General features: G+C 33.4%; 2 protein-coding genes across 2 annotated transcripts; both read left to right on the plus strand.

Annotated features, from left to right (window-relative positions):
* The first annotated feature begins 9,447 nt into the window (after positions 1-9,447).
* LOC132285270 (probable GABA transporter 2) lies at positions 9,448-16,044 on the plus strand. Its single transcript, XM_059787438.1, has 7 exons — positions 9,448-9,813; positions 9,902-10,132; positions 12,022-12,119; positions 13,856-14,042; positions 14,285-14,415; positions 14,764-14,997; positions 15,134-16,044. Exons 1-7 carry the CDS (start codon positions 9,729-9,731, stop codon positions 15,521-15,523), a joined length of 1,356 nt encoding a protein of 451 aa, XP_059643421.1. The 5' UTR covers positions 9,448-9,728; the 3' UTR covers positions 15,524-16,044.
* A 5,050-nt stretch (positions 16,045-21,094) lies between these two features.
* On the plus strand, positions 21,095-23,352 carry LOC132284822 (hydroquinone glucosyltransferase-like). Its single transcript, XM_059786955.1, has 2 exons — positions 21,095-21,829; positions 22,340-23,352. The coding sequence occupies exons 1-2, from the start codon at positions 21,222-21,224 to the stop codon at positions 23,142-23,144; spliced, it is 1,413 nt and encodes a 470-aa protein (XP_059642938.1). The 5' UTR covers positions 21,095-21,221; the 3' UTR covers positions 23,145-23,352.
* The last annotated feature ends 3,650 nt before the right edge of the window (positions 23,353-27,002 follow it).

Genomic DNA, 27,002 nt, shown 5'->3' on the forward strand with positions numbered 1-27,002 from the left:
AATTAGAAATAATCTTGTATCTGCAAATTTATTATGTAAGAGTTGCATTAAAGCTGTTTTAGAGACTGATAAGTTAATTATGTCTAAGAACGGAATTTTTGTTGGGAAGGGTTATGCTTGTGATGAAATGTTTAAACTAAATATTAATAAAATAAGTCATTCTGCTTATATTGTTTGTTCTTCTTCTATTTGGCATGCATGTTTAACACATTTAAATTTTAGGTCTTTAAAGTATATGTCAAAGCATGGTTTTATTTTTCGTAGTGATGATTGCAATGATAAATGGGAAATTTGCATTGAATAAAAAATGACTAAGAAACCTTTTCCTAATGCCAATCGAAATTCACAACTATTAGAAATAATTCATTATGACATTTATAAATTAAATGAAAAATTAACTAGAGGAGGAAAAGATATTTTATAACTTTTATTGATGAATGCTCTAGATTAACTTATGTATATCTAATGGCTAGTAAAGATCAAGCTTTTGACATGTTTAAACGATATAAGGCTAAGATTGAAAACAAAAGGAAAAGAAAATAAAAATTCTTCATAATGATAGGGGTAGTGAATATTTTTCTAATGATTTTTCTACTTATTGTGAAGAACATGGAATAATATATCATAAAAGTGCACCTTACACTCCACAATAGAATGGTTTGGCTAAAAGAAAAAATAGGACACTTGTTAATATGGTTAATTCTATGTTATTGAATGCTAAATTACCTATAAATCTATGGGGGTAAAGCTTTACTCACTGCTTGTCATGTGTATAATAGAATTTCATCTAGAAAAACACATATTTCACCTTATGAGATTTATAGAGGAAGAAAAAGTAAACTTAGAATATCTTAGAGTGTGGGGTGTTTAGCCTTTTAGAGAATTCTTGATCCAAATATAATTAAAATAGGTTCAAGAGGAATAAAAAATGTTTTTGTAAGTCGTGCTAAAAATTCTAAAGCCTATAGATTATTAGACTTAAATTCTAATGTCATTGTTGAATCTAGAGATGTTGAATTTATAGAAAATAATATTTGTCATGATTCTTTATCTGAACCTATTCAAAAAAAATCTAATGATTTGAAATTTAATACATCTCTTCGAGACAAAAGGAAAACAAATGATGAAATGACTGTACCTAGAAAAAGTCAAAGAATTATAAAAGAAAAGGCTTTGGATCCTGATTTTATTTAATATCAATCTATAATATTTCTAATAGAATGAGATAGAAATAAAGTTCTTAATAAAATACCCATTTTATTGAATATAGAAGATGATCCTAAAACATTTTCTGAAGCAATGGCTTTAAAAGATGTAGCTTTTTGGAAAGAGGCTATAAATGATGAAATGGATTCATTGTTGTCAAACTAAACTTGGATTTTGGTTGAATTACCATAAGGATCAAAACCGGTGAGTTGTAAATGGGTATTTAAGAGAAAATATAACACAAATGTGTCTATTCAAACGTTTAAAGCCAGATTAGTAGTCAAGGGTTTTAAATAGAAAAAAAGTATTGATTATTTTGATACTTATGCAGCCGTGACTAGAATTGCATCTATTAGAGTTCTTATGTCTTTGGCTTCTATTTATCATTTACATGTGCATCAAATGGATGTAAAAATTGCATTTTTAAATGGTGATCTTGAGGAAGAAGTATATATGGAACAACCCAAAAGTTTTGTCCTACCTGAAAATAAAAGGAAAGTTTGTAAATTAGTAAAGTCACTCTATTGTTTAAAACAAGAACCAAAACAATGGCATGAGAAATTTGATTCTGTGATACTATCATTTGATTTTAAGCATAATAATGCTGATAAGTGCATTTATTCTAAATTCACAAATAATTATGGTGTTATAATTTGTCTTTATGTTGACGACTTGCTAATTTTTGGAACAAATATGAGAGGTGTTTCTAAAATTAAGAAGTATCTAATTTCGTGCTTCAAAATGAAATATCTTAATGAAGTATATAATATTTTAGGAATTAAAGTAAAGAAACATGAAAATTGGTATGCATTGTGTCAATATCATTACATTGAAAATATGTTTCTTAAATATAATTATTTGGGAATTAAAAAAGCTAATACCCTTTATGATTCAAGTATTAAAATGCTTGAAAATTTTGGTAGAGTAGTTGCACAGCTTGAGCATGCTAGTGTTATAGGTAGTATGATGTATGATATGCATTCTACAAGGCCAGATATAACATTTGTTATGTGCAAACTTTCGAGATACACAAGTAATCCTAGTACAGTTCATTGGAAATCAATTGTTAGAATCGATCCTTGGGTATCTTAAGGGAACAGTGGACCAAAGACTATTTTATTATGATTTTCCAACAGTACTAGAAGTATACTCAGATACTAGTTGGATTACTAGTGCGAGTGATAATAAGTCCACATATGGATGGATATTTACAATTAGTGGAAAAGCCATTTCTTAGGCATCTAAGAAACAAACGTGCACAACACATTCAACAATGGAATCTGAATTTATCGCATTATCGGCAGCCGGCAAGGAAGCAGAATGGTTGAGAAATTTGTTATTAGATATAAAGTTGTAGCCATAACCGATGCCATTTATTTCTTTGCACTGCGATAGTGAGTCAACTATGTCTAGAATATATAATAAAATATATAATCGATAGTCTAGACATATCAATTTGAAACATGAGTATGTTAGACAATTAATAACTGATGGAGTTATTAAAATAATATATGTTAAATTAAGTAATAACTTCGTAGATCCTCTTACTAAGGGACTATCGAGAGATTTAGTAAAAATTACGTCTTGTGGAATGGGGCTGAAACCCTTTCTTAAAAGTCACCACTAATGGTAACCCGACTTTGTATTGGAATACCACTAGTCCAAAGTTTAATGGATAATAACAAGTTACTGATATGTGGTTGTATAAGCACTAGAATATATATATATATATATATATATATATATATATATATATATATATATATAAACTGCCCCTTCCAAGATGTTCAGTGCTGACTACTACGATTTAAGGATGAGTTATATACTCTTAAAGAAGTTTAAATTACATGAAGTGTCTAAAGTAGTAGGGACACATATTGGAACTTCTTCTATGTTGAACATAAAAGTGGTACTGTTTCTAGCAAGTGTTATTAGGGCTTACTCTTGTAAATGTTCATAAAACTAGGATGAGCATATGGCCATAATAATGCTAAAGAAAATATGAACATCTCATAGAAACTAGATAGAATCATGTGTGTGGTATTTCCAGTTTTAATATTAAGGAGACTTGGTTTAAGCTAAGGCCACCATTGTTCTTCAATAAAACTTTGAAATACTTACACTAATTGAAGGTTAAAAACAAAAGATACATTCTTGTATGCGTGATAATATCAGATCGATTGGATACTTAATATATTACAATATAGTGGGGGATTGTTGAATATATTGTAATATATATATATATACACACACACACGTGATATATGTGGGATAAAGAAACAACGGTAATACACCATGCATGCTTTTAGAATGTGTTTATTAAATTTGATCTGAATAGTTGCAACTATTCAGATGATAAGAACTACTATGTTTCTAGAAGGTGGTTGTTGAAGATGGTACGTAACTTTTGGTTTGCACCTTTTAAATAGGTTGCAACTATTCATATGATACGTGATTTTTGGTTTGCACATTTTAGAAGTTATAGTGATGGGTGCTGCACATTCTGTATTCACTATTTTATGTTGTCTTTTTTGTATTTAGTCATAACAGTTTCAACGAGTATTTAGGAATTCCTCCCCCCCCCCCCCCCCCCCCCCACACACAAAAAAAAAAAAAAAAAAAAAATAGTATAGGTAAATTTAGTCCAATTCCAAAAAAAGAAAGAAAAAAAAATAGTAGTAATATTGGCCACCCCAAAAAATATTAATCTGTGATACCCCCGGATTTCCGGATGCGGGTTGGCCAGGCCCACGCCCGATTACCCGAGAATATCAAACCAATTAGTAATAATCGAACACAGAATACAATTAAGAAAATAGGATTAAATAAATTATTAAAAAAAAATTATAATAATAATCCAAAAACCTCAGAATAAAATTTTATTAATAAAGAATTATTCTAATACACCCAACTTCTCCATTTCTACTACAATTCGGGAATCCATCTAGTGGACCCCTAAAATATCTCACTGAACTCAAAAGACTGGAAATGAAACCCAAGTCTAAAACATGAAATAAAATCCTGGTCATCGGTGGAATGAATGACTGTATCTGCTCAGCACGATCCAGCTCTAAGTCTGGAACTAACGAACACCTGTAAATATAAGAGTGGGTCAGGCCCACATGCAAATTCTTCTCTAACTACAATCCAAACAGTGACTCGATACGCAGATACACCCTAGATATCTCAACAATAGCTATCTGGTCCATACATATAGATATATCCACACTAAGGGACATTCACTGGACTACAGTAGGGGTCTCAACCTGAATAGAAGGTAACATGCGAAAACGCACCCAAAGGTGGGCATGAGTACCTAGACCTAACAAGGTACACCTCAACCTACTATAGCCAGCTACGCATCCACTGCATATACACACCCTAACCAACGAGTCTGAGACTCAAGCTCATCTTGTGGTACCATAAACATATATTTAAAATCCATTCATATCCATCAATAGGAAATCCAATAAGTCGTTCAGCTTATTCAGCTGCACAGACTTAAATATAAGGAGAATTATGTTTTTATAATTCGAACCCTTAATCCAAAATAGGTAGGACTGAGTTATTTTGAATCAGTCTGTCCCTAATATGCCACCGTCCCATACCGGTGCATACAATCCTCCATATCCACGTAAATTACAACCTATAAATAATAAGCAAGTAATTTACAGTCCAAAACCAATTATCCATATCATTGCAGAATAGTTTATACAATGCCATAACAATTACAGTTCAAAACCATAATCCAATTAACTGTAGAATAATATATAAGATTCCACAATTAACATCCAACCCATGTAAATTACAACACATAATTAATAGTTTAGCAATTTACAATCCAGAACCATCCCAAATATTTTCAGGAGACTATTTATAGTTTCAGCAATTTAAATCCAAGAGTTAAACCATGTATTTGTAGGAAACGGTTTAAAGGTTCAACAACTAGCATCCAAAGCATACGTAGATCACATCTAATATATCAATGACTCTATCATGCATTACAAATAAGTTTTATAATCATATTATAGTCCAATCAATTCCTAAACTAATCTAGGCAATTTAGTTCTTTTCGTCCGATAACAGCGTACTAAGTTGTATACTCGTATTCTGTTTCATCTTTTAGCACAGTGCCATACATTATGTCACAAGTCCAATTGGTTAATTAAAATACTTCACCGTGCATATAAAATAAGTTTTAATAACTTACTAAATCCCATAACAATTGCTGAAATTTAATTAAGCAATTTATTTCTCTTCCATCCATTAACAGCGTAGAAAATTCCTTAATATTATACTGTTTGTCCCATTGACTTAGAGGTCAACATTAATCAACTTAAGGTCTTAATTACACCCAAAATAAATTTCTTAATACCTCTGTGTAGACCCAGACCCATCCAAACAGTTCCTATGCTCCAATAGTTGTAAACAGATCGTAAAAAAAAAAAAATCAGAAAACCACTATTTGAAAGAGCCTGCTCTAAATTCCAAGAGTAGGCTCTTTTTGAGCCTGGAGCCGGCTCTATAGAATTTAGAGCCGGCTCAATGAGTATGGGAGCCGGCTTCCACATCCATGGAGTCGGCTCTCACCTCCTTTGAGAGCCTATGTCCCCGTTCTGCTCCGTTCTGACTTTCTGCTTCTTCTCCGGCATGTTTCTGCCCTTCAGTTGGTTTCAAAAACTGATCCTAAGGGTTTTATTAATATCCACTAGCATCCCAAAGGTTTGATTTTAACCATTTAAATCAATTACATGGATCAAATTTGCTACCGAACTAGACATGCTTTAGGGACAACACCGAAACTATTTTGCAACCACAGCTCCATTCCAACCCCTCTGTTCCTCAATAATACTGAACCTAAGGTCTTCTATCACCCCATTAACATCCCCATGGTTCGTTTATAGAAGATGGAAGCAAGTACAGTAACAAACATTACAACAGAACTTAATATGCTTTTAAGAACAAAACTGGGAGCAACCATACATGAACTGTAAACAGATTTGAATTTACGGCAAACAGATCATTCATATAACATATATTAAACATATAACTTCCAGTTATTGATTGATTAAACCCTAGAGATCATCTAGGTGCACAGAACACGAGCCAAAGAGAAGGAGAAAGAGAAGAACTTGCCTGTGATTTCAGTTATGAAATCCCGGCGTCGTCTCTAAGTTTCCGGCAACTACTAACTTCCTTCAAGCCTCCTATGGGTGTGATTTAATCCACCACAACTCTCCTTTGACCCTCTCTGTTATTGTCCTTGGTAGCTCTTACAATTGCCTCTGTTCTCTCAACTCTTTTTCTGTTACGTTCTATTTTCCTGTGCCGTGAATAGGGTTCTTCCAAAACCCTTAGTGAAACTCATACATGTATATATATGCGCCTTTAGAAAACCCTAATTAAACTAGAGCTAAGGCAGAACCCTAATTAAACTAGAGTCGGCCCATAAACTTAAGTCATATACACATTAAATACTTGTATGACGGCTCCAAGAAACCCTAACTGAAAACTGTTAATTCAACTTCTACTTAAGCATTTATTAAAGACAATTAAATAATTAACCAAATAAGGAAATACAAATACATAAGTAATAATTTACAAATACTTAAATGAAACAAACAAAATACAAAAATTACAAAATCAATAGACAAAAATGCACATAGAATGAAATTTAAATTCCAATTTTATCCTTTTTAATTTTAGGGGTATTACATAATCCATCCAAACAAGCTCAAGATCTAAGTCACAACTTTAAAAACAAAAGGCCCAACCAAACAGGCCCAAGTCAAATAGACAAAGACTCGTCAAGCAACCTTGAACGACACCTTGTTTGAAAAATTAACTTGGAGTCTATTATCGACGAATTCGAGTTTTTAATAGCTCGCCGAGTACAACTTAGATAGATATTTTGTAATCTTTGATTTCAAATATTTATCTAGATTATGTTATAAAAAAGATTTTGTTTATGAAATTGTGCTATTAAATTTATGTTTAATATTAGCCCCCATTGACAATTCCTGGATTCACCCTTGACTGCAAGAATTCATGCTTTGTTTTATCCTATAAGTGTTTTGCTACAGAACTCCTTAGCAAACTCTCAATTTGAGTGAGATAAATAACACTTTAAGGAAAGTGAATACACGCCTCAAAGTTTGTATTTTTGTTTGGGTTATCACGTTGAAGAAGTTGACATCACTGTTTCATTATCATCATGTTTGAGAAGGTCTGGTTATCTCCAACCAAGCACGGATCTGTGAAGGGCTCAGTGGCGGCATCCACCCCCATTGAATTTTTTTATTATTTCATTTTATATCCTTAAATTTATACTTTTTTGCATTTATATCTATAAAATTTTGAAATTGCCCTCACTAAAATTATAAAAAAAAAACCTTCCATATAAATTTACTCTATATGAATTCCTAGATCCGTCCCTGTCTCAGACATCGTAGACATTAGTTTCTGGGTCAATTATTGCCACAGTCATGGTAAATGAATCATATTAACTCGTTAAAATTAAATGTGTCATGTTCATAGTAGAAAGATTTGTTTAGAGCATGTTTGACAACTGTTTTTTTGTTTTGTATCGCTAAGTGATCAAGAGCTCCATTCATAGAAAGTCGCTCCAAAAGCTTCAGTGGCATATTATAGCAAAGCAAAACAATGAAACGTATTTAGTAACTTTTGCTCTTAAGGGTCATTGTGTGAAGCCATCTTACCAGTTAGGTTAGGAAATTTGTTTCGATTGAATACTACCACATTTGTTGCCAAAAAAAAAGGCTGAAATCATAACTGATTGTTTCCTAATATTTCTGCACCATAACAAAACGCTACAGCATTGAATAGTAACCCAAAAAATAATAATAATAATAATAAAACTGTTGGTGGCCTTTTTTAATTATTTTCTTAATCTTGCAACAATTTTTTTTTTAGTAATAAACGTTTTCATATTTTTACTTAAAAAAAATTTGTAATAAATTTTACGTTACCAATTATACTTTTAATTAATATTGAATACACTATCCATTTTTTTTTATTCCAAATAAAAACAAAAACGCATAATAGAATTAATTGTCAAACATAATTACTAATTATGTCGAAAACATGATGATTGTGTTCGTATTAAAAATTATTCTAATAAAATAAAATTTAAATTAAATTTGATACCAGCAATTTGTATCGTGTGTGTTACTCCCTATTTGGTTAGTGCTCACATCAAAATCACATCAAATGTTTCTTTTGACCTTAATAACGCTATCACTCCGCATAGCTGAATGCTGATAGACACATTTTGGGTGTCCTCATCGCTCCTTCTTCCACGGTAGGTCCTCATCGCACGACCTATGAGCTATGAGCTACACAATTGCGGGACAGCAACAACCAAACGGTTGGAAGACCCGAATAAACCAAACCTTTCTTTATTTAGTTTTTTGTTTGGCGTGTCCCAATCTTAATAAAAATATAGAGACAAAACTAATAAACTCCTCAAAAGATCTCTCTCTTAGCTTTCAAGGGTATCTAATAAACACGAGTAGGGATATTTTTGTAATTTAATTCATTAGAATTTTTTAAAAATTGTAATAAGTTAAAAAAGTCTTTCCATTCAATAGTTAAAAAATATAGACTCCCACTCATGAGAGAACTATTTTGATAAAATAAAATAGCAATCAAACTTTTTTTAGAGCACTATCTTTTCTTTTTTGAAAGGTTCTTAGAGAGGACTATCTCATTAAACTTTATAAAGTTTAATATAAAAATAATTGTCATTTTTAATATGCTCCTGCATAATCGATTCTAATTAGTATTTTCTTCGTTCTAAAATGAAAGACCTGCTTTATGAATTGTGATTAAAAGATAGTCACAATTTTTAAAATAGGACACTTATATTGGGATGAAGATAATAATTAAAAAAAGAAAAGAAAAGAGAGAGACTAATTGTTTTTAATATTCTTGTATATTTTTATTTTAAGGTATTTTGAGTTAATTTTATAATCAGGTTACTTTAACATGCTTCATATGAAGAACATGATGATATTGTAACCATGAGATCGACCACATAGTAGTAATCCCACTCTTTCCCAAATTAAAATACGGAGTATTTAGTATGTAGCATTCGGTTTCTAGTTAGTTATGCTTTGTAGGTACAGCTGAGGCTAATATTGTAAATTCGCCTGCCCTAACAAAATTCCAATGCTATCTGTATCAGTTTCTCAACCCCCTTGCTTTTCATTCTATTTCTATCTCCAGTTGTTTAAAAACTACTCTGTTTGTATAGTATTACAAATAACACTATTCATATCTATATATTATATATATCGCCAGACAAAGACGTTCACATTGCGTTAAGCTTAGATTTTCTCGTCTTCGCAACACCATAGTTCAGGAATCATCTTGCCTTTCTCTCTCTAGATCTCTCTCTCTCCTACTAATCTGTGCCTCTGTTATGGGTAATCTGTAACTACTGCTATATCCTCCTCTCTCTCTTTCTATATATACACACATATATACTTGTGTGAGTATATATGGCAGGGCCTCCCGGAGAGAATCCTTTGCTGGAGATTGGTCGGGAAAATGACGCCGGAGCAATCTTCGTCCTTGAATCGAAAGGTTACCATATCACAATTCACAATCTGTACATTCAATTTTTCTGATAAATATGTGATTTGTATTGAAATGTTATGGAAAATAATAACAGGGCAGTGGTGGCACGCGGGGTTTCATCTGACGACGGCGGTTGTGGGGCCCACAATCCTGACGTTGCCGTACGCATTCAGAGGCCTCGGGTGGGGCCTAGGGTTCTTGTGCTTGACGGCGATGGGAGTTGTCAGCTTCTATTGCTTCTATCTCATGTCTCTGGTTCTCCATCACTGCGAGAAAGAAGGTCGTCGCCACATCCGATTCCGGGAATTCGCCGCCGACGTGTTGGGTAATATCTCACAATTTCCCCTTAAATCTATATATTTTTTATTTTATATTATATTATATTTTTATTTTTATTTTTTAGGATGTTTTGCTAAATTGGGTGGACTTGGTTTTTCTAATTTTTGTGTCTTGGTCTGTGTGATGGGCCGATGGCAAATGAAACCTACCCCACTTTACTGTTTTGGATTTAAAACACAAAAGAGGATATGGTGGGTGACTCGGTTGAAGTGAAGAGCCAGCGATTTTGACTTTTTGAAAAGGAAGTGCTTAGTTGAAGAGCTAGCAATTTTGACTTTTTGAAAAGGAAGTGCTTAGTTGAAGAGCTAGCAATTTTGACTTTTTGAAAACAAAAGAGCCTAGTTGAAGAAGAGTTGGCAATTTTTGACTTTTTAAAAATAAAGTGTAGTGTGTTCCACAATTTTGAGGCAATTAATCAATAGGCTCTAGCTAGGCTAGATGGTATAAGTTCTCTTTGGAGAGGTCGAGTGTTCTAGTACAATGGGGGCAAAAATATACCCTGGGTGGGGTCTGTTTGCTTAAACATTCAATAAATAAATAAAAAACAACAACTATGAGGCAATTTACATTGCCGTGTTTTCGGCTGCTCTTGTAGCTAGCCAAGTTGGTAAAGAGCCTAATGGCTTATGTGATATGTATGGCTTGGTTATGGGACTGATGATGGATATATGAAGGAACTAACCCCTTACTGAAGGGGTTGACACCCTTTGTTTCCCCATAAAAGGAAGAAAGGGCATTATTAGATTTGGATTTGGGGTTTATAGCTCTTGTTGATACATTGATCGTGTTCAACTCCCACCCACATGAAAACGGGTTGGATTGGCGCATTGAGCGACATACTTCCTACTTTATTTATTTTTACTTTTTTGGAGAGTGAGATTACCCAATCGCATATATTGGATGAAACAGGTCCACTTTCGAGGTTAATGAGCCACTTTTCTTAGTGTAATTGTGGACTACAAGAGATTCTCGTGTTCCACTGTTCATTTTCTCTACCAAATCATTGTTTTTGGTTCATGTCATAGTTGCTCAGTAGCATCTTTTGTTTTCCATTGTTGTACTCTCTCTTTCGATATGGGTGTTCCAATACTCAGCTCCGCCATAAGATGCCCCACTGTTTTGTGGGGTTCGGACAAATACTCAAATGCACATTTGCTTGTCAGATCGAAGTTTTATTTCTATTGGTCCATATCCGTCTATATTAATTGTCCATCTCAAAATGGGAATGCTCTGAACTTCCTAAAGTATCATTTTCTTTTGAATTTTAGTGTATCCTAGGACTCTTATGATTACCTTTGGATTTTAATGCATTCACACTTAAAAGGTTCGAATGTCTTAAGTTGGACAAATAATTTCGGAAAGTGGCAGTGTTACACATGTAGAGCTATAACTGGACGCATTAAGCAGTTGAGTATGTTTTGTTTCCACTCTCAACCTCACTGGGGCCATTTCATACTGTTTTGACCTATATTCAGGGAGTTTAGCTAATCTTTTCACAACATTGTTGATTTTCTAGAGTGATTTTTTTAAAATGATCAGTGGGTTTTAAGTTCAATTCTTGTTAGTAGGCAGTATTAAAAATGGATCATAATTTCAGGTGAGATAATGCATTTGCCTATTAAAGAAATTTAGATGCTTGAAAAGAATATAATGCAGCACCCAGTGGGAGGGGAAACTTATATTGTTGTTGCTACTTCCTTCATTGTTTGTAATTTTTCAATTAAAATGATAGCTATTGCTTTCCGCTTCAACAATTAATATGTCTACTAACAAAAAAAAAAAATTATAGTCACATTTCGTCTAGTAGGATCAAAAAGGGAAATATAAAGTTGATTTGATTTCAATGTAAAGTATATTCTTTTGTTTTTCTTACAGGATCTGGATGGATGTTCTACTTTGTGATATTTATCCAAACAGCAGTAAACACCGGTGTTGGAATAGGAGCTATTTTGCTATCAGGAGAATGCCTCCAGGTATAACTATCTTACTGCTTACTGATGTTACATACATTGCTTTTGCTTGAACTTAAAAGTCAGATCGAAGTTATTGATTATTTTTAGGGTAAAGTGCAAAAAACCCCCCTCAACTGTCTAAATTTGCAAATAACCCCCCTGAACTATGTTTTGTGCATAAAACCTCCTAAACTATCACATTGAGTTGCAAAATGCCCCACTGTCTTACCTATTTTTCATTAAATGACCATAATACCCTTTCCTATTGAATTACACTTGATATATTTTTCTTGTTAAAATAAATTATGAAAAAAATTCATATTAATTTGATGAAATATTCTCCATTAAATTTGCATAAGTTTGCCTTTAATTTTTTAAATTAATTATTTAAATAAAAATCTTAAATAGAAAATTTTGAAACAATTTAAATAATTTTTTAATTTTCATGAATATATTGCACTAAAAAGAAGATTTTTTTTTTTTTTTTTACATAATTTATTAATTTTTCATGAATATTGTTTGAAAAAGAAGATATTTTTTTTACTAAATTTTTTAAAGTGAGTATAATAAGTTAATCACTCTAGAAAATGATAGCTGCAAATTTTTTTATTTTTTTTCCATTTATATAATCAATTGATACTAATTATAAAATTAAGGTAAATTGTATAATTAATATTTAAATAAGAGAAAATATAACAAAAAAACAATTTAATAAGAAATGACAAATTTAACAACAAAAGGTAAAATAGTCTTTTGTGATGGGTTTCCTTCATTGCAGCAAATTAATAGTTTAGGAGGGCAATCTTTAGTTCAGGGGGGTTACTTGCAAAAAGCCAATAATTCAGGGGTTTTTTTGTACTTTACCCTTATTTTTATTTGTATTGTAAACCAATTTCTTGATTTTTGATAAGCATTTTCTGGGGAATGGGTTAATAAGCCAATATAATCACTTTAAGGAAAAGTTTTTTTTTATTCTCTTTTATTTTTTACTTCTCTTTTTCTGATCTGAGGATGATGATGTTATGACATAGACTAGTTGCTCAAGTTGGCAGCTACTCCAACAATCTGGTGTATGACTTATAGCGTGACCAAGGCCTGTAACTACTTTTTGTATGAACATATAAACTTCACTTTCTTACATAGGGTATTGGATGAAAATCTGAAAAACGTATATAATTTTATTTACAATTATATCTATGTACACTGAAGCACATGGAATAAGGCGAAGAGTTCTTTGTTTGGATGCATAATGCAAGTTTGAACATACAATTTAAAACTGAGTACGGTCATGGAACATAATCTTGTTTAGAAAATAAATCAAAACATACGAACCTCTTCTTCAGTTGTGTTTACTTGGACAATGCTATTCATTTTGACCCCCAATATGGTTGGAGAAATGATTTATAGGAACTAAGGATGATGCTATAACTCTTTTAAAAACGGTACACTTCACCTCTATCATCTGTTACTATGTTCTTTCAAATTGAGCTGGTTATGTAGCTTCATGAACAAATTTTGATCATCATTAACTAGTATGGAACGATACAGAAAGGAACCATAAGCAATAGTGATTTTTATTTTTTATTTTCCCCGGAATATTCATTAACAAGCTTATAAATCTAAGAATACTCTTGAAAAGGAAATTAATGCAAGAGGTATAGTTTTATAGATGGATCAGTAAACTTGAATTATTATGTTTCCTTCCTGTATTGATATTTTGTGACAGAAACTGATTTTTCTTTTTTGGGATGTGCAAGATCATGTATACGACCATTTCCCCCAATGGGCCATTAAAATTATACGACTTCATAGCAATGGTGACAGTGATAATGATAGTTCTGTCTCAGCTTCCAACCTTCCACTCTCTGAGGCACATCAACATGGTTTCGCTTCTTCTCTGCTTGGGTTACACTTCCCTTGTGGTTAGTGCCTGTATTTATGCAGGTAAACCCTTCTTTCAATCTTCATTTCTGTTCGTTTTTATGTGTTTCTTCAACCTTATTGATAAGGTTAAGAGTAAAATCAGAAAATGCATTCAATGTTCATGTGGATGAAATATTGATAGAGAAGATGATGTATACATCACATAGGACACATTTCTCCTTAATATAACGAAAATCTTTTCTGCAACTCAAGTACATTTGATTTTTGTGGTGATCTTTAATGAATCCCCGCATGTCCTGCAGGTACATCAAACAATGCACCCAAAAAGGACTACTCCTTAGAAACTTCAGACTCAGCAAGGGTTTTCAGCGCCTTCACTTCAATCTCCATTATGGCTTCCATATTTGGGAATGGAATACTACCTGAAATCCAAGTACTTTTGTTCCCTTGCTTTAACTTGTATGCTCAGTTTGGAGTCTAACTGTCAGATTCAAAATTTTTTGCTTTTTCTTAGCTCTACAACAAAACCAAGCAAAGCATCATATATAGAACTAAAGGCCAAATGACATCAAAACCTTTAATGAGTGAACCGGATGTTTAGGATCATTGAGACATGAGCACCTATCTTCATGGCACAATCTCATAATATTGCAGAAACCAAAACTATATTTATTGTGGTAATCGTCTTCAATGGATGATGACATACATCCAACGATAAATTCAAATAATTGTTTTTGATGCATATTTCATGATATGAAATTTTGTGATGCAATCAATACAGGCAACTCTGGCTCCACCAACTACTGGGAAGATGCTTAAAGGCCTTCTTATGTGTTACTCTGTAATTATTGTTACTTTCTACTCCGCTGCAGTTTCTGGATATTGGGCGTTTGGAAACCAATCTGATGGAAACATTCTTAATAGCCTAATGCCTGATGATGTTACTTTGGTGCCAACATGGGTTTTAGCCCTTGCGGTTATTTTTGTTCTCCTTCAACTCTTTGCCATTGGACTGGTAAGCTTACTCATAATAAAGCTATGTAATTTTTTTTTTTCTCTTTCTCTTGGTTCTTTACAATTTCATTTCAACGTAAAAAAAATTTAAATGTTTCTCAAGTTGAACTGAGGTACCTCTTTCAAATACGGCACAGGTTTATTCCCAAGTAGCTTATGAGATCATGGAAAAGAAATCAGCTGATGTGAACCAAGGGATGTTCTCAAAAAGAAACCTAATTCCGAGAATAATTCTCCGATCACTGTACGTGATATTCTGCGGATTCGTTGCAGCTATGCTACCATTCTTTGGAGACATTAATGGGGTGGTAGGAGCTATTGGCTTCATCCCCTTGGATTTCATCCTCCCAATGCTGCTCTACAACATGACTTATAAGCCCTCAAGATCATCGCTCATCTATTGGATCAACATGTCTATAATGATAGTCTTCACTGGTGTAGGACTCTTGGGCTCATTCTCTTCTATTCGACAGTTGGTTCTTGATGCCAGCAAGTTCAAGCTCTTTAGCAGTGAAGTGGTCAATTGACTTCATATTCCCACTATGATGAACTCTCTCGTATGCAGGAGGGACTCATCCCTTGTCCGGAGAAGGGAAACCTTTCTCAATTTGGCGTGCCCACCGGGACTACACAGGTGTAAATAAACACCAGCATGTTGTTTTAGGAAGGACAATGATTTCGGAACATTCAATTGCAATCTTGTACACGAAACACTTAATATTCAGAATTCGGGAAATCAGAGAAGTGCAGAGTTCAGTTGTCTGGTTACTGCAAAACCGCCATTAAGGTGCTTTTTATAAAGATGAAAAATCCGATTAGAGCCGATAAAAAGTTGGTTCTGTGAATGTTTAATTTCTGATCAGTTCCTAAAATAGCCTTAGTCTGTGTTTTTTTTTTAAAACTCTATATAACCAGTGATGTGTGCTACTTCAATCATCTAATGTTTGCATATAGTTTGTGGCTGTACAATGTGAATAGTTTTTGAGTGAATTCTTAACTGATGGGAAGGAGATTTAGCTTATGTCAATAAAGTTTTTTTTTTGAACTATTTGAATCTTTATCGTTTTACCTTTGAAATTGATTTATTATGGTACTAAACTAGCTAAAGCAGCCTTTTCTCTTTCATGATCAGACTTGGGATCCGATCGTGCAAATAGAAGTCCATAATGTTATGATGAGAATACTCATAATGATTGATTATCAGACTAGGTCGGATTGTGCAAATAAAGGTCAATAATATAATGATGAAGTACTCATAACAGAATAACAAATAAATATCATGAGTTGTATCAAATTTCGAGAAATATACCAAAAGGAATTTATTAGTTCTATGGTTCTAGTATAATTTTTTCATGTTTCGGTCTGGGCATAGGTTAAATGTGGGCCTAAGGACGTGTATGAGTTCAAGTGTGACAAAAGTTGACACCATTTACCAACACGATTTGAACACAATACGAGTTAAAAGGGTTTGAGTTGACCTTAAATGAGTTCGAATCATAAATGAGTTGATACGATTACCTCATTTAGTTAATCGTGTCGCGCTTAGGTTGAGGGGTTCACAACCTGGGTAACTAAGGGCGTGGCCAGGAAAAAATATTTTGGGAGGCCAAATGAATTAATACAAAATCAAATTTAAAAAATAAAATAAAATACTTGTAATTTTTTTAGTTAAGAGCATGTGTTTATAGATGATATGAAAAGAAAAATAGAACAAATTAAGAATAGTTGAGGTTTTCAAGTGTCAACTGTATTTTTTTTCTTCTCTCTAATTCATAACAAATAATATATATGTGTGTGTATAAATAAAGCATGTTACAATAAGGATTATCATAATAATGGTTATTATTATTATTATTATTATTTATTATATTTTGAATTTATATGTTTATTAATTTGAAGAGTTATAAGTAATTTCATTCACAAACCATATCTGTAACAACCCAAACTCGAGAGTTCGAATCGCTAACCGGGTTCTTACCCGAACCCAAGGTCGTCTAAGGGCACTATGGTAAGTTCTAAGGCCGATACATAATGTACGTGCCATCCCAAAACTTATACAAAACAAATGAAATCACAAATATAAAAGATAATAAAACAGTCCACTAACCCATTCAAACCTATGGAGGAACGTCATCCGCCACTTCCTTCCCGTGACCTGAAAAATGTTAAAATGATGGGGTGAGCATAAGGCTCAGTAGGAAGCATCTAAAACAAACCTCTTACGACCCCGTGAATCCATACAATAAATAGGATACGAGATAACGAGATCATATCTTGGAAAAAACAAGCACAATAACGATAATAATCTACAAATACGTATGCAAGTCATCTAACCACCAAATATATAATGTATGCCAATGCAATGCCATGCCATGCAATGTCACTTCCAATTTCCAAAACAATACTGTTTCAACTTCCAAACCGTTAGTGTAATCCGACCCAAGGCACCTCCAAGGCGTCACGAATGGAGGGTTAACTAACTATCCACAACCAAAAGGCACCTCCAAGGTGTCGCATCCGACCTAGTTAGCTCAACCATACTCCCTTCTAGACCACACTAACACCACGGACCACTAGGCGCCTTCTTTTCACAAACACTTTCAAAAACGTTTCCCCAAAATAATTTCATTGGTTTTAAAAAAAAAAATACTTTCCCTTTTTTTTTCTATCCCAATGAATGCATGAATACTTCATACTTCACAAATTACCATAATCTTCACATCATCAAACGTTAATAACATTTCATACTAAAGAAAAATTTTCTCATGAATTTATAACATGCTTTAAGTTAACAAAATTTCTACAATTATACATATTAAATAAGGACATAATCACAAAAGCATGCTTTCCATACCCAATCAACAAATTATACACACATATATTATTTACACATAACACATATAGAGATACACATCATATATCTAGCATTATGGCAATTTCTCAATAAAATTTACAATAAATTCCATACATTCCATCTACATCATGATCACATTATTAAGGGAAATTCTAACATTTATTTTCATGATTTCAACATCACTTTTCTTAACAATTAAAAATCATGTATCTTCACCACCAAATATATGATCATAATTATAAGTTTAATTAACGCATATAATACATCCATCAACTTAATTACATACAACCACAACAACATAGACCAAATTGTTAAAATTGAACATGCTTAGAATCAAATTAGAGGGGAAATTCACAAAAGATCAAAGAAAACATGAATTAGAGCACCCTTACCTCCAAAAATGAGAAAATCTCAAAATTGGTCCAAAAATTCGAAATTCTTATAGTGCACTAAATGATGAATTGCTTGTATCAATGAGTAGATCTCGCCGTACTCTTCGATTTGCTGCAAACGGCATCCAAAAATTCCAAGAGATGAAAAAGTAATCAAAGATTGAATTTGGTGGAGAAAAGAAAAAAGAAAAACCAATAATGAGAGAGTGAGAGAATGAATATGAGACTAAACATGTAGGGATGGCAATGGGGCGGGGATCTGATTCCCCATCCCCATTCCCGGTCAAATTTTTTACCCTCGTCCCCGCCCCCATACCCGTTTAAATTTTAACCCCTTCCCCCGTCCTCGCCCCACATAACATTTTTAAAATTCCAATTCACTTTCAACAAAATCAACACAATTATAATATTTTTTATCCTAATAATTTAATAAAGCTTCAACACAATTATAACAATTTAAAACATATTATTTCAACCCAATCAAACTTATGGTAAAACCACATATAATATTTTTTGGAATAGTCTAGAAATTTTCAACATGATCAATCAAAACAAATAACATTCTTCCAACAACGACTATACTGCGAGGGAATAGATCTAGGGTTTTAGAAGTGAATATATATATTTTATATATATATATATATAGTTATGTAACTTATTAATATTTTATAACATGTAAGGGCAGTTTTGCAAAACATTATAAACGGGGCGGGGAGGGGCAGGGTTACCCTCCCCGGCCCCGCCCTGTCCCATGCCGGGGTTTCAAATGCAATCCCCATCCCCTCCCCATTTACATAAATAGGTCCCCAAACCCGACATTACAGGGGTGGGGTGGGGTGGGGTGGGGCGGGGACCCACCAGGTATGGAGATTTTGCCATCCCTACAAACATGGTCTCATGACCACTAAAATGGGTGATGGTGGGCCCCCTTCAAAAAGTTAAAATATTTTCTTTTCTTTTTTAAGGCAAGATTTAATTTTTATATAAAAAATCACCATTGGTAACTATAATAATGTTTTTTTTTTTGTTTTTTTTTTATTTTTTTTTTTAATTTTGAATTTTTTGAAGCAAGATGTTTTTTCGAATTTGAAACATTCAATAATCATTAGGTAAACCATAAATAGAGTTTTTTCTTTTTTTAGAATTTGGGAGAGACAAGCTTTAATTTTTATATAAAAATCACCGTTTGAAGAACCAAATGACCAACTTAAAAAATTTTGGGGGGGGGGGGGGGGGGGGGTAGGGGGGTGCGGAGGGGGGAATTTAATTTTTATATAGAAAAATGACTATATATATATATATATATATATATATAGTAACTGGTACTAATAAATACACGTTTAATTATATATATAAACGTGTCTTATAATTTAATCTTTTGTAAACTATAATCTATTCAGTAATTTGGTTGATTAAAACTTATATATTTTTTTTTTAGTATTTATTATTTTATTGAGTATTATTAATAATTTAAATAATATAAAATTTTTTTTTTTTTGATAAATAGGTCATTAAACGAGTTACACATGTAACCTGTTTAATAAACAGGTCGGATTCGTATTGAGAGTTCTTGACAAGATTATTAAACGGGTTGTATTTCGATTGAATTATTTAATATAATACCCTTAAGTTGAAACAACACAAAACACGAATTGTCACCCCTATACGAGTTGTGCTTCAACGTTTTCCTACTTAGATTAATTACGGTAGAAAAGTTAATTTTTACAAAATTTAAAAAAAGACAAATGTCTTAGTTAATGAGATACTATCAAACTTTTAAGATGAATGACTAATCAAAACTCATGTTTGCCTTTTTTTTTAATAAAAAATGAAAGATGATATTGCACTCCAAAAAAGTCACGCCCCCACTTCTATTATTCTTTGATAAAGCAAATGACAAATACAACCCTAAACTTCTCATTTAACATGAAATTTCGTGATTTCAAATAATATATATAACTGCATAATGTAATATTACATGCCTTTTGAATTTTCTATTGGCCCTAAATTTATTTGTGTTTCTTTCTTTTGTCATCTTCAACGTCTCTTCTATATATCCTAATTGATAGGACGGAGATGCTTATTTAGATTAATTCAATGTCAGTATTTTTAGAAAGATAAAAGTGATTCAGGTAAAAATAGATAGAATACGAAAGCAAGTTAAGAGGCAAAGAGTAGAAGAGATAACATAGAAATGTATAGTTGAAGATTATTTTATTTATTAAGAAATATGAGTGGAGTCCTCAATTAGAGTGTAAATGACAATCAGTGATTCTTATTAATTGTTGTCTTGATCCAATAATAAATATACACGTCAAAATATAATTGTAAAATTAAGAAAGTAACAAATAGGAAAAATAAATAGAATGATTGAATTTATTTTCAATGAATTTGTTTTTTTATTTATTAATTTGAAATGACAAATAATGAGAGGGTGGATTTTTTTTTTTTTAAAAAAAATTATTTTTGTAATTTATTACCTTCCTAATTTGAAACTACAACTGCAAATAAGATCTTCCTTTTATAATATCTCATTAAATTTCAACTATCCAGTTTTATTTAATAGAAATTTTTTGATTGAATAGTCAAATTCTAAGTCACATAAAGCGGAATGAGAGTAAGAGTAAATTCGAGAAGAAGAGTATGAGAGTGGCAGAATTAAGTCATAATAGTGATAATTTGAGCAATAGTCTCAGAACGCGAGAACGAATCCTGTTAAAAAGAATTATGTGACTTGGGTCAGATTCACAGTGACCAATGACCGACCACCCACCGTTACACACGTTTATTACGAGTGTTCCCACGGTTCAAATTATAGATGCTTTTTTCATCTAACAACATGGACGAAGCTATTAATCTCTGTATATTATAATTATTTACACACACATATGCACATATAGAGCGTGTATATATAGACACTAGGCACTAGGAAAAACTCATTTTTCTTAGTATCTTCTGCAAACAACTCCTAACTCCGCAATGGAACCTACCCAACAAACACACCACATAGCCATTCTACCCACACCCGGGATGGGTCACCTCATCCCACTCACTGAGTTCGCCAAGCGACTCGTCCTCCACCACCACTTCTCCGTCACCTTCTTCGTCCCCACCGACAATTCGCCAATGAAGTCCCAAAAGGCCGTTCTCGAATCCCTACCCAGCTCCATAAACTACATCTTCCTCCCGCCGGCGAGCTTCGACGACCTCCCCGACGGCGACCGGATCGAAACCCGTATCTCACTCAGCGTGACTCGGTCACTCCCGGCTCTCCGCGACTCGTTCAAGTCCTTGACCGAGTCAACTCGTCTGTCCGCCCTGGTCGTTGATCTTTTCGGTACGGACGCGTTTGACGTGGCGAAGGAATTCGGTGTTCCGCACTACATTTTCTTCCCTACAACCGCGATGCTACTGTCGTTGATCTTCTACTTACCCAAGCTTGATCAGTCGACTGATTGCGAGTACAGAGATCTAACAGAACCGGTGAAATTACCCGGGTGTGTTCCGATTCATGTTGTTGACCTGATAGACCCGCTTCAAGATAGAAAGAACAGTGCCTACAAGTGGACTCTTCACCATGCCAAAAGGTACTTGTCATGGTCTTCGTTATGATTCTTATATATTTTTTTTGCCAAAATTCTCTACTGTCGTTCTCACGATGTTGACGCATTCTCACTATTATTATAGGTGACTTAGTTTTACTGCTCTTGCCCTCATTCTACTTCAATTAGTTTGACTGTTCTCACTCTCGTATTCACTTTTACTCCTTTTGTATTTAGGTGTACACCGTGTGTATATTTATGTATATATATATATATATATATTTTTTTTTTTCAATTATTTCCTCTATCCTAAAATAAATTCACTCTGGCTACTTCTGTACTTAGGTGCATTCCGCGTGTGTATTTTTATATATATATTTCAATTATAAAATGGTAATTTACTTTTCAAAACTATCCTCAATTTTTTTCAAAGCTTACCCTAATATTACTTTAAATGACTACAAACCCAATAATTTTGATACGAAAGACGTATATATTATGTCTCTTACAATATTTAATTTTTTAAAATTACTTTTGATTACTCCATCCCAACAGGTATGTTATGGCTCATGGAATTATGGTGAATAGCTTCATGGACTTGGAACCGGGTTCATTTAAGGCTTTGAGGGAAGATTGGCCGGGTATGCCGCCGGTTTATCCGGTTGGACCGCTGGTTCAGGCCGGTTCAGACCGGGTTGATGGGTGTGAGTGCTTGGAGTGGTTGGATCAGCAGCCTAAAGGGTCAGTCCTATTTGTGTCATTTGGGAGTGGTGGCACATTGTCCCATGAACAGCTAAAAGAATTGGCATTTGGATTGGAGATGAGTCAGCAAAGGTTTGTTTGGGTTGTCAGAAGCCCACATGAAGAGGCTTCATATGCCACTTACTTCACTGCCCAAACCATTAAGGACCCTTTTGATTATTTACCAAAAGGGTTCATGGATAGGACCAGAGGGTTGGGTCTAGTGGTCCCATCATGGGCACCTCAGGTTCAGGTCCTGAGCCATGGTTCCACTGGAGGGTTCTTGACCCATTGTGGGTGGAACTCAATCTTGGAGGGTATAGCCTATGGGGTGCCCTTAATTGCTTGGCCACTCTATGCAGAGCAGAGGATGAATGCGGTGTTACTTACCGATTATCTGAAGGTCGCGTTGCGGGTTCGGATGAATGAGAATGGCATAGTGGGAAGAGAGGCCATTGCGAAGTATGTAAAAGGGCTAATTGAAGGAGAAGAAGGGTTGGTGATTAGAAAAAGGATGAGAGATCTAAAAGATGCAGCTGCAATGGCTTTGAGCCAAGATGGGTCGTCAACGAAGTCACTCGCCGAGGTGGCTCAGATGTGGAGTAACCAGGAATACTAATACATCCACGTAGTTTGGACTAGAACTCTCTCCCTCCTTTCTGTTTCAATGTCATAAATGAAAAAATAGTGTACCAAGTATCTTTATTACCCTGGTTAATGAATACCCGTTATTTTCAACATAAAATACTCTTTCTGTCTTAAAAAAAAATGTTAAGTCTTGTTTTTTAATCCGTCTCAATAAAATAGTTCTTTTTTTTTTTTTTTAAATAATATATTTTACATCTTTTTATATATGTCTTTAGAGTTTAAAATTTCATACATATTTAAAAAAAAAAAATTTAATAACTTTTTATGGAGACAAAACTAAGTTCCATATATTCTCTTAAAAAATTTTATCCCAAAAACGAATATCTAAATTGGACAGAGGGAGTTGTTAGTTACCGGATGATTAGTCTCAACTTTTGATCCTAATTAAGCTAGCTAGCTGTACTAGTGTGGTACTCGGGTCAATCTTTGACTCATTTAAAACTGATAAAGTCTAATCATGTAGCAGTAAAAGAAGAAATGTACGTTGTTGGTTCGGAATAGATATTTTGTATGCGTGGCTTACACTCCCTTGTGTCTTGTTTGGATTTTTTTAAATCGAAGAGCATAGCTTTGTTCTATTTTAGATCACTAGAATATAATGCTGCTTTTCAATCAGAGGTGGAGCCAGAATTTCATTCCAAGGGGGCATAGTGTATTTGATAGGAAAAAAAAAATCAACGACAAAAATAAAATTTTCACATCAAAAGACAAACAAGACAAAAAAAAAAAAAAAAAAAAAAAAAGAAAAAAAAGAAAAGAAAACAAAGCAAAGTCACTATTTTTAAAGGATTAGTATCTATAATTAAAAAAAAGAAAAAGAAGAAGAGCAAAGTCACTATTTTCAAAAGACAAAAAAAGAATTACCTGACAAGATGAGATACTGGATGAACTAGGAATTCAGGAGCCATTCCAAAGCAATTATACCCACTCTCTGAGTCTCCAAGCGCATAGTGAATCTTGACAACCAAAGCAAACAAGATTGTATTTTATTATTTTTATCTTAAACTAAGGTGGAAACTAAATGTTCTTCAATAATGTTAATTGAAAATACCCATAAAAGAATTTATTTGTTTATCTAAAGAACTAAACAGGTAACAAGTTAAATAAAAAAAACTAAAGAATAATACTTGACACATATAAGATCCAAAATATTACTTGATAATATTTCATTGAATACAATTACTACTGCCCTCGATGGCTTTTCATATTTTGAAAGCATTAAATGATAGCCTCATTATCTATGCCCCTAAATATTTCTTTTTCAATATACACAACCAAACTATCATTCATAAATTGATCTCCCATCCGATTATGTAATTCATTCTTTACAATATTCATAACAGAAAATGCCCTCTCCATCGTGGCAATCGCAATTGGTAAGATTAATGCCAATATCACAAGTAGATACACCAATGGATACACCTTGTCTTTTTTTTGTTTCAACCATTTTTTTTGCAAGAGCGGAAATCCCTTTCAATCCTTTAAACCTGATATTAGAGCGCACATCAAGAATATAAGTTTCAAGTTGACCACTAAGTTTTATGAGTTTAGCCACAGAAAATTCTTTTGGATAGTATTCAGCAAAACGAATGATCTTTTGCTTGTCAAAAGCAAAGAATGCATCATCTGGATATAGACATGCCACACAAAGAAGTAACTCAGTATTGGCCTCATTGAAACAATTATTTAGCTCCTGAAGTTACATATCTATGACAAAATAAAACAAATCAACACGATAGTAATGCAAGTTTGTCATTTCTTGCACATTTCGTCGTTGTCGTCCTTAAGTAATGAACATATCATCCATGTTGGGAACATCAATCTCATGTCTCTCACAAAAGGAAGAAACTTCATCAAGCAAAGAATCCCATCCATCATCCCTCATCATTTGTAGTCGTTGCTTGCATACTTTAACAAGGTCCATGGCATTCACGATATCTTGATCTTTTCTTTGTAGTGCTTTGGATAATTCATTTGTCATGCCCAACAATGTCTTCATCAAATGGAGATTGAATACAAAATTAAAGGATTGTATTGATCCAAGTAGAATATATGCTTCGCCTCTTTGATCAGATTTCAATCCATCCTTTTTGATAAACTCAAGAACAACAATTACAGATGAGAACAATGTAATCAAGCTAATTAAAGTACCATAATGTGAGCCCCAACGGGTGTCTCCTGTACGTACAAGAGAAGTACTCTGATTTAGGCCTTACCCACTTGTGAGCTCGCCTTTGTTAAGTCCATCAATAACTTCAACAATTTGTTTCTCGCAAAGCATATTACGACGTTTACATGAGGCTCCAACTACATTCACCACATTAGCAACAAATACGAAAAAAGTGGAAATCTGGCCATGATTCTTTGCCACAGCAATAAGAGCCAACTGAAGTTGGTGAGCAAAATAATGAACATAAAAAGCAAATTCATTCTCTTTCAGAATAAGCGTTTTGAGACCGTTGAACTCACCTTGCATATTGCTAGCCCCATCATAACCTTGCCCACGCAATCTAGAAATGCTCAATCCATGTGTAGAAAATACATTATTAATCGCCATCTTGAGTGAGAGAGCAGTTGTATCGGTAACATGTACCATACCAATAAAACGTTCAATGACACTTCCATTCTTCACGTAACGTAACACAACAGTCATTTGTTCCTTTATCGATACATCACGAGACTCATCAATTAAAATAGAAAAAAATCCATCTCCAATATCTCTAATAATAAAATTGACAACCTCTGTTACAATGGCATTTACAATCTCTTTTTGAATCTCAGGTGATGTTAACTTCAAATTTTCAGGAGCATTTTTCAATGCAACGGCTCTAACATCCTCATTGTGACGAGTATGAAATCTCAAAAGTGTGAGGAAGTTCCCTTGATTGTTTGAATCTTCAGATTCATTGTGGCCACGAAAGGCAAGTCCTTGGTGTAAAAGATATCGAATACATTCAATTGATGCAGTCAAACGAGTCCGATATTCATTTCTAGATTGGTGCGATTGCCTGCATAAAATTGTTTGAATGTGTTGTTTTTGGTTCACGAAAGCTTCACATGATCTCCAAGCTTGGTTGTGGGCACCATTGGGACCTCCAACATGAGTTTGAAAATTTTCTTTCTTCTTCCAATTTGAAAACCCCTCACCCATAAAAGATTCACATCCTGCTTGTTCTCCAATATCCGGCTTAAAAAGATAACAACATAGGCAAAATGTTACATCTTTGGTTATACTATATTCTAGCCAATTAGAATATTAACTAAACCAAGTAGGGTTAAAACGGCGTGATGCTTTCCCAAAACTCATATAGGGAAAACGATGAGTATTGGGTTAACAAGGACCCTTAAGATAATATGCTTTACGAATGTCATCTCGAATATTAGGATGGTAATCCAAGATTCGAGTTCGTAATCCTGGATCCGCTAGAAGATTTTCCAAGTTGATGTCGGAACGACTTTGCTTCAATATTTGATCATCATCTCTCTCTATAGGAGGTGGCTGAGGTGCCAATCCTGATTTTCTTTTATAATATTTCTCCATAACTGTTTAAAATAATTAAAAAAAAAATGCTTATTTACATATAATAATTAAGATGGACATTTCAATCTTATTAATTTTATTTAAATTACTCAATCTTTTCATTTAGAATGCATTAGGAAAGATTGGAAAGTAAGTGCTAACTAGTAACTACACAATAAAAATTTAAAAAAAAAATGCCCAATTTAAGTGACAATGATTTAACCCAACCTTAATATCATGATTAAAATTAGAAAATTTAAAAAAATCCAAAAAACATAATAAATAAAAAATAAAAAACTCCCAACCACT

This window comes from Cornus florida, unplaced genomic scaffold, assembly GCF_030987335.1.
Source record: "Cornus florida cultivar Cherokee Brave unplaced genomic scaffold, ASM3098733v1 CherokeeBrave_3.0.0_Hap2_Chr11, whole genome shotgun sequence".
Classification (NCBI taxonomy): Eukaryota; Viridiplantae; Streptophyta; class Magnoliopsida; order Cornales; family Cornaceae; genus Cornus; species Cornus florida.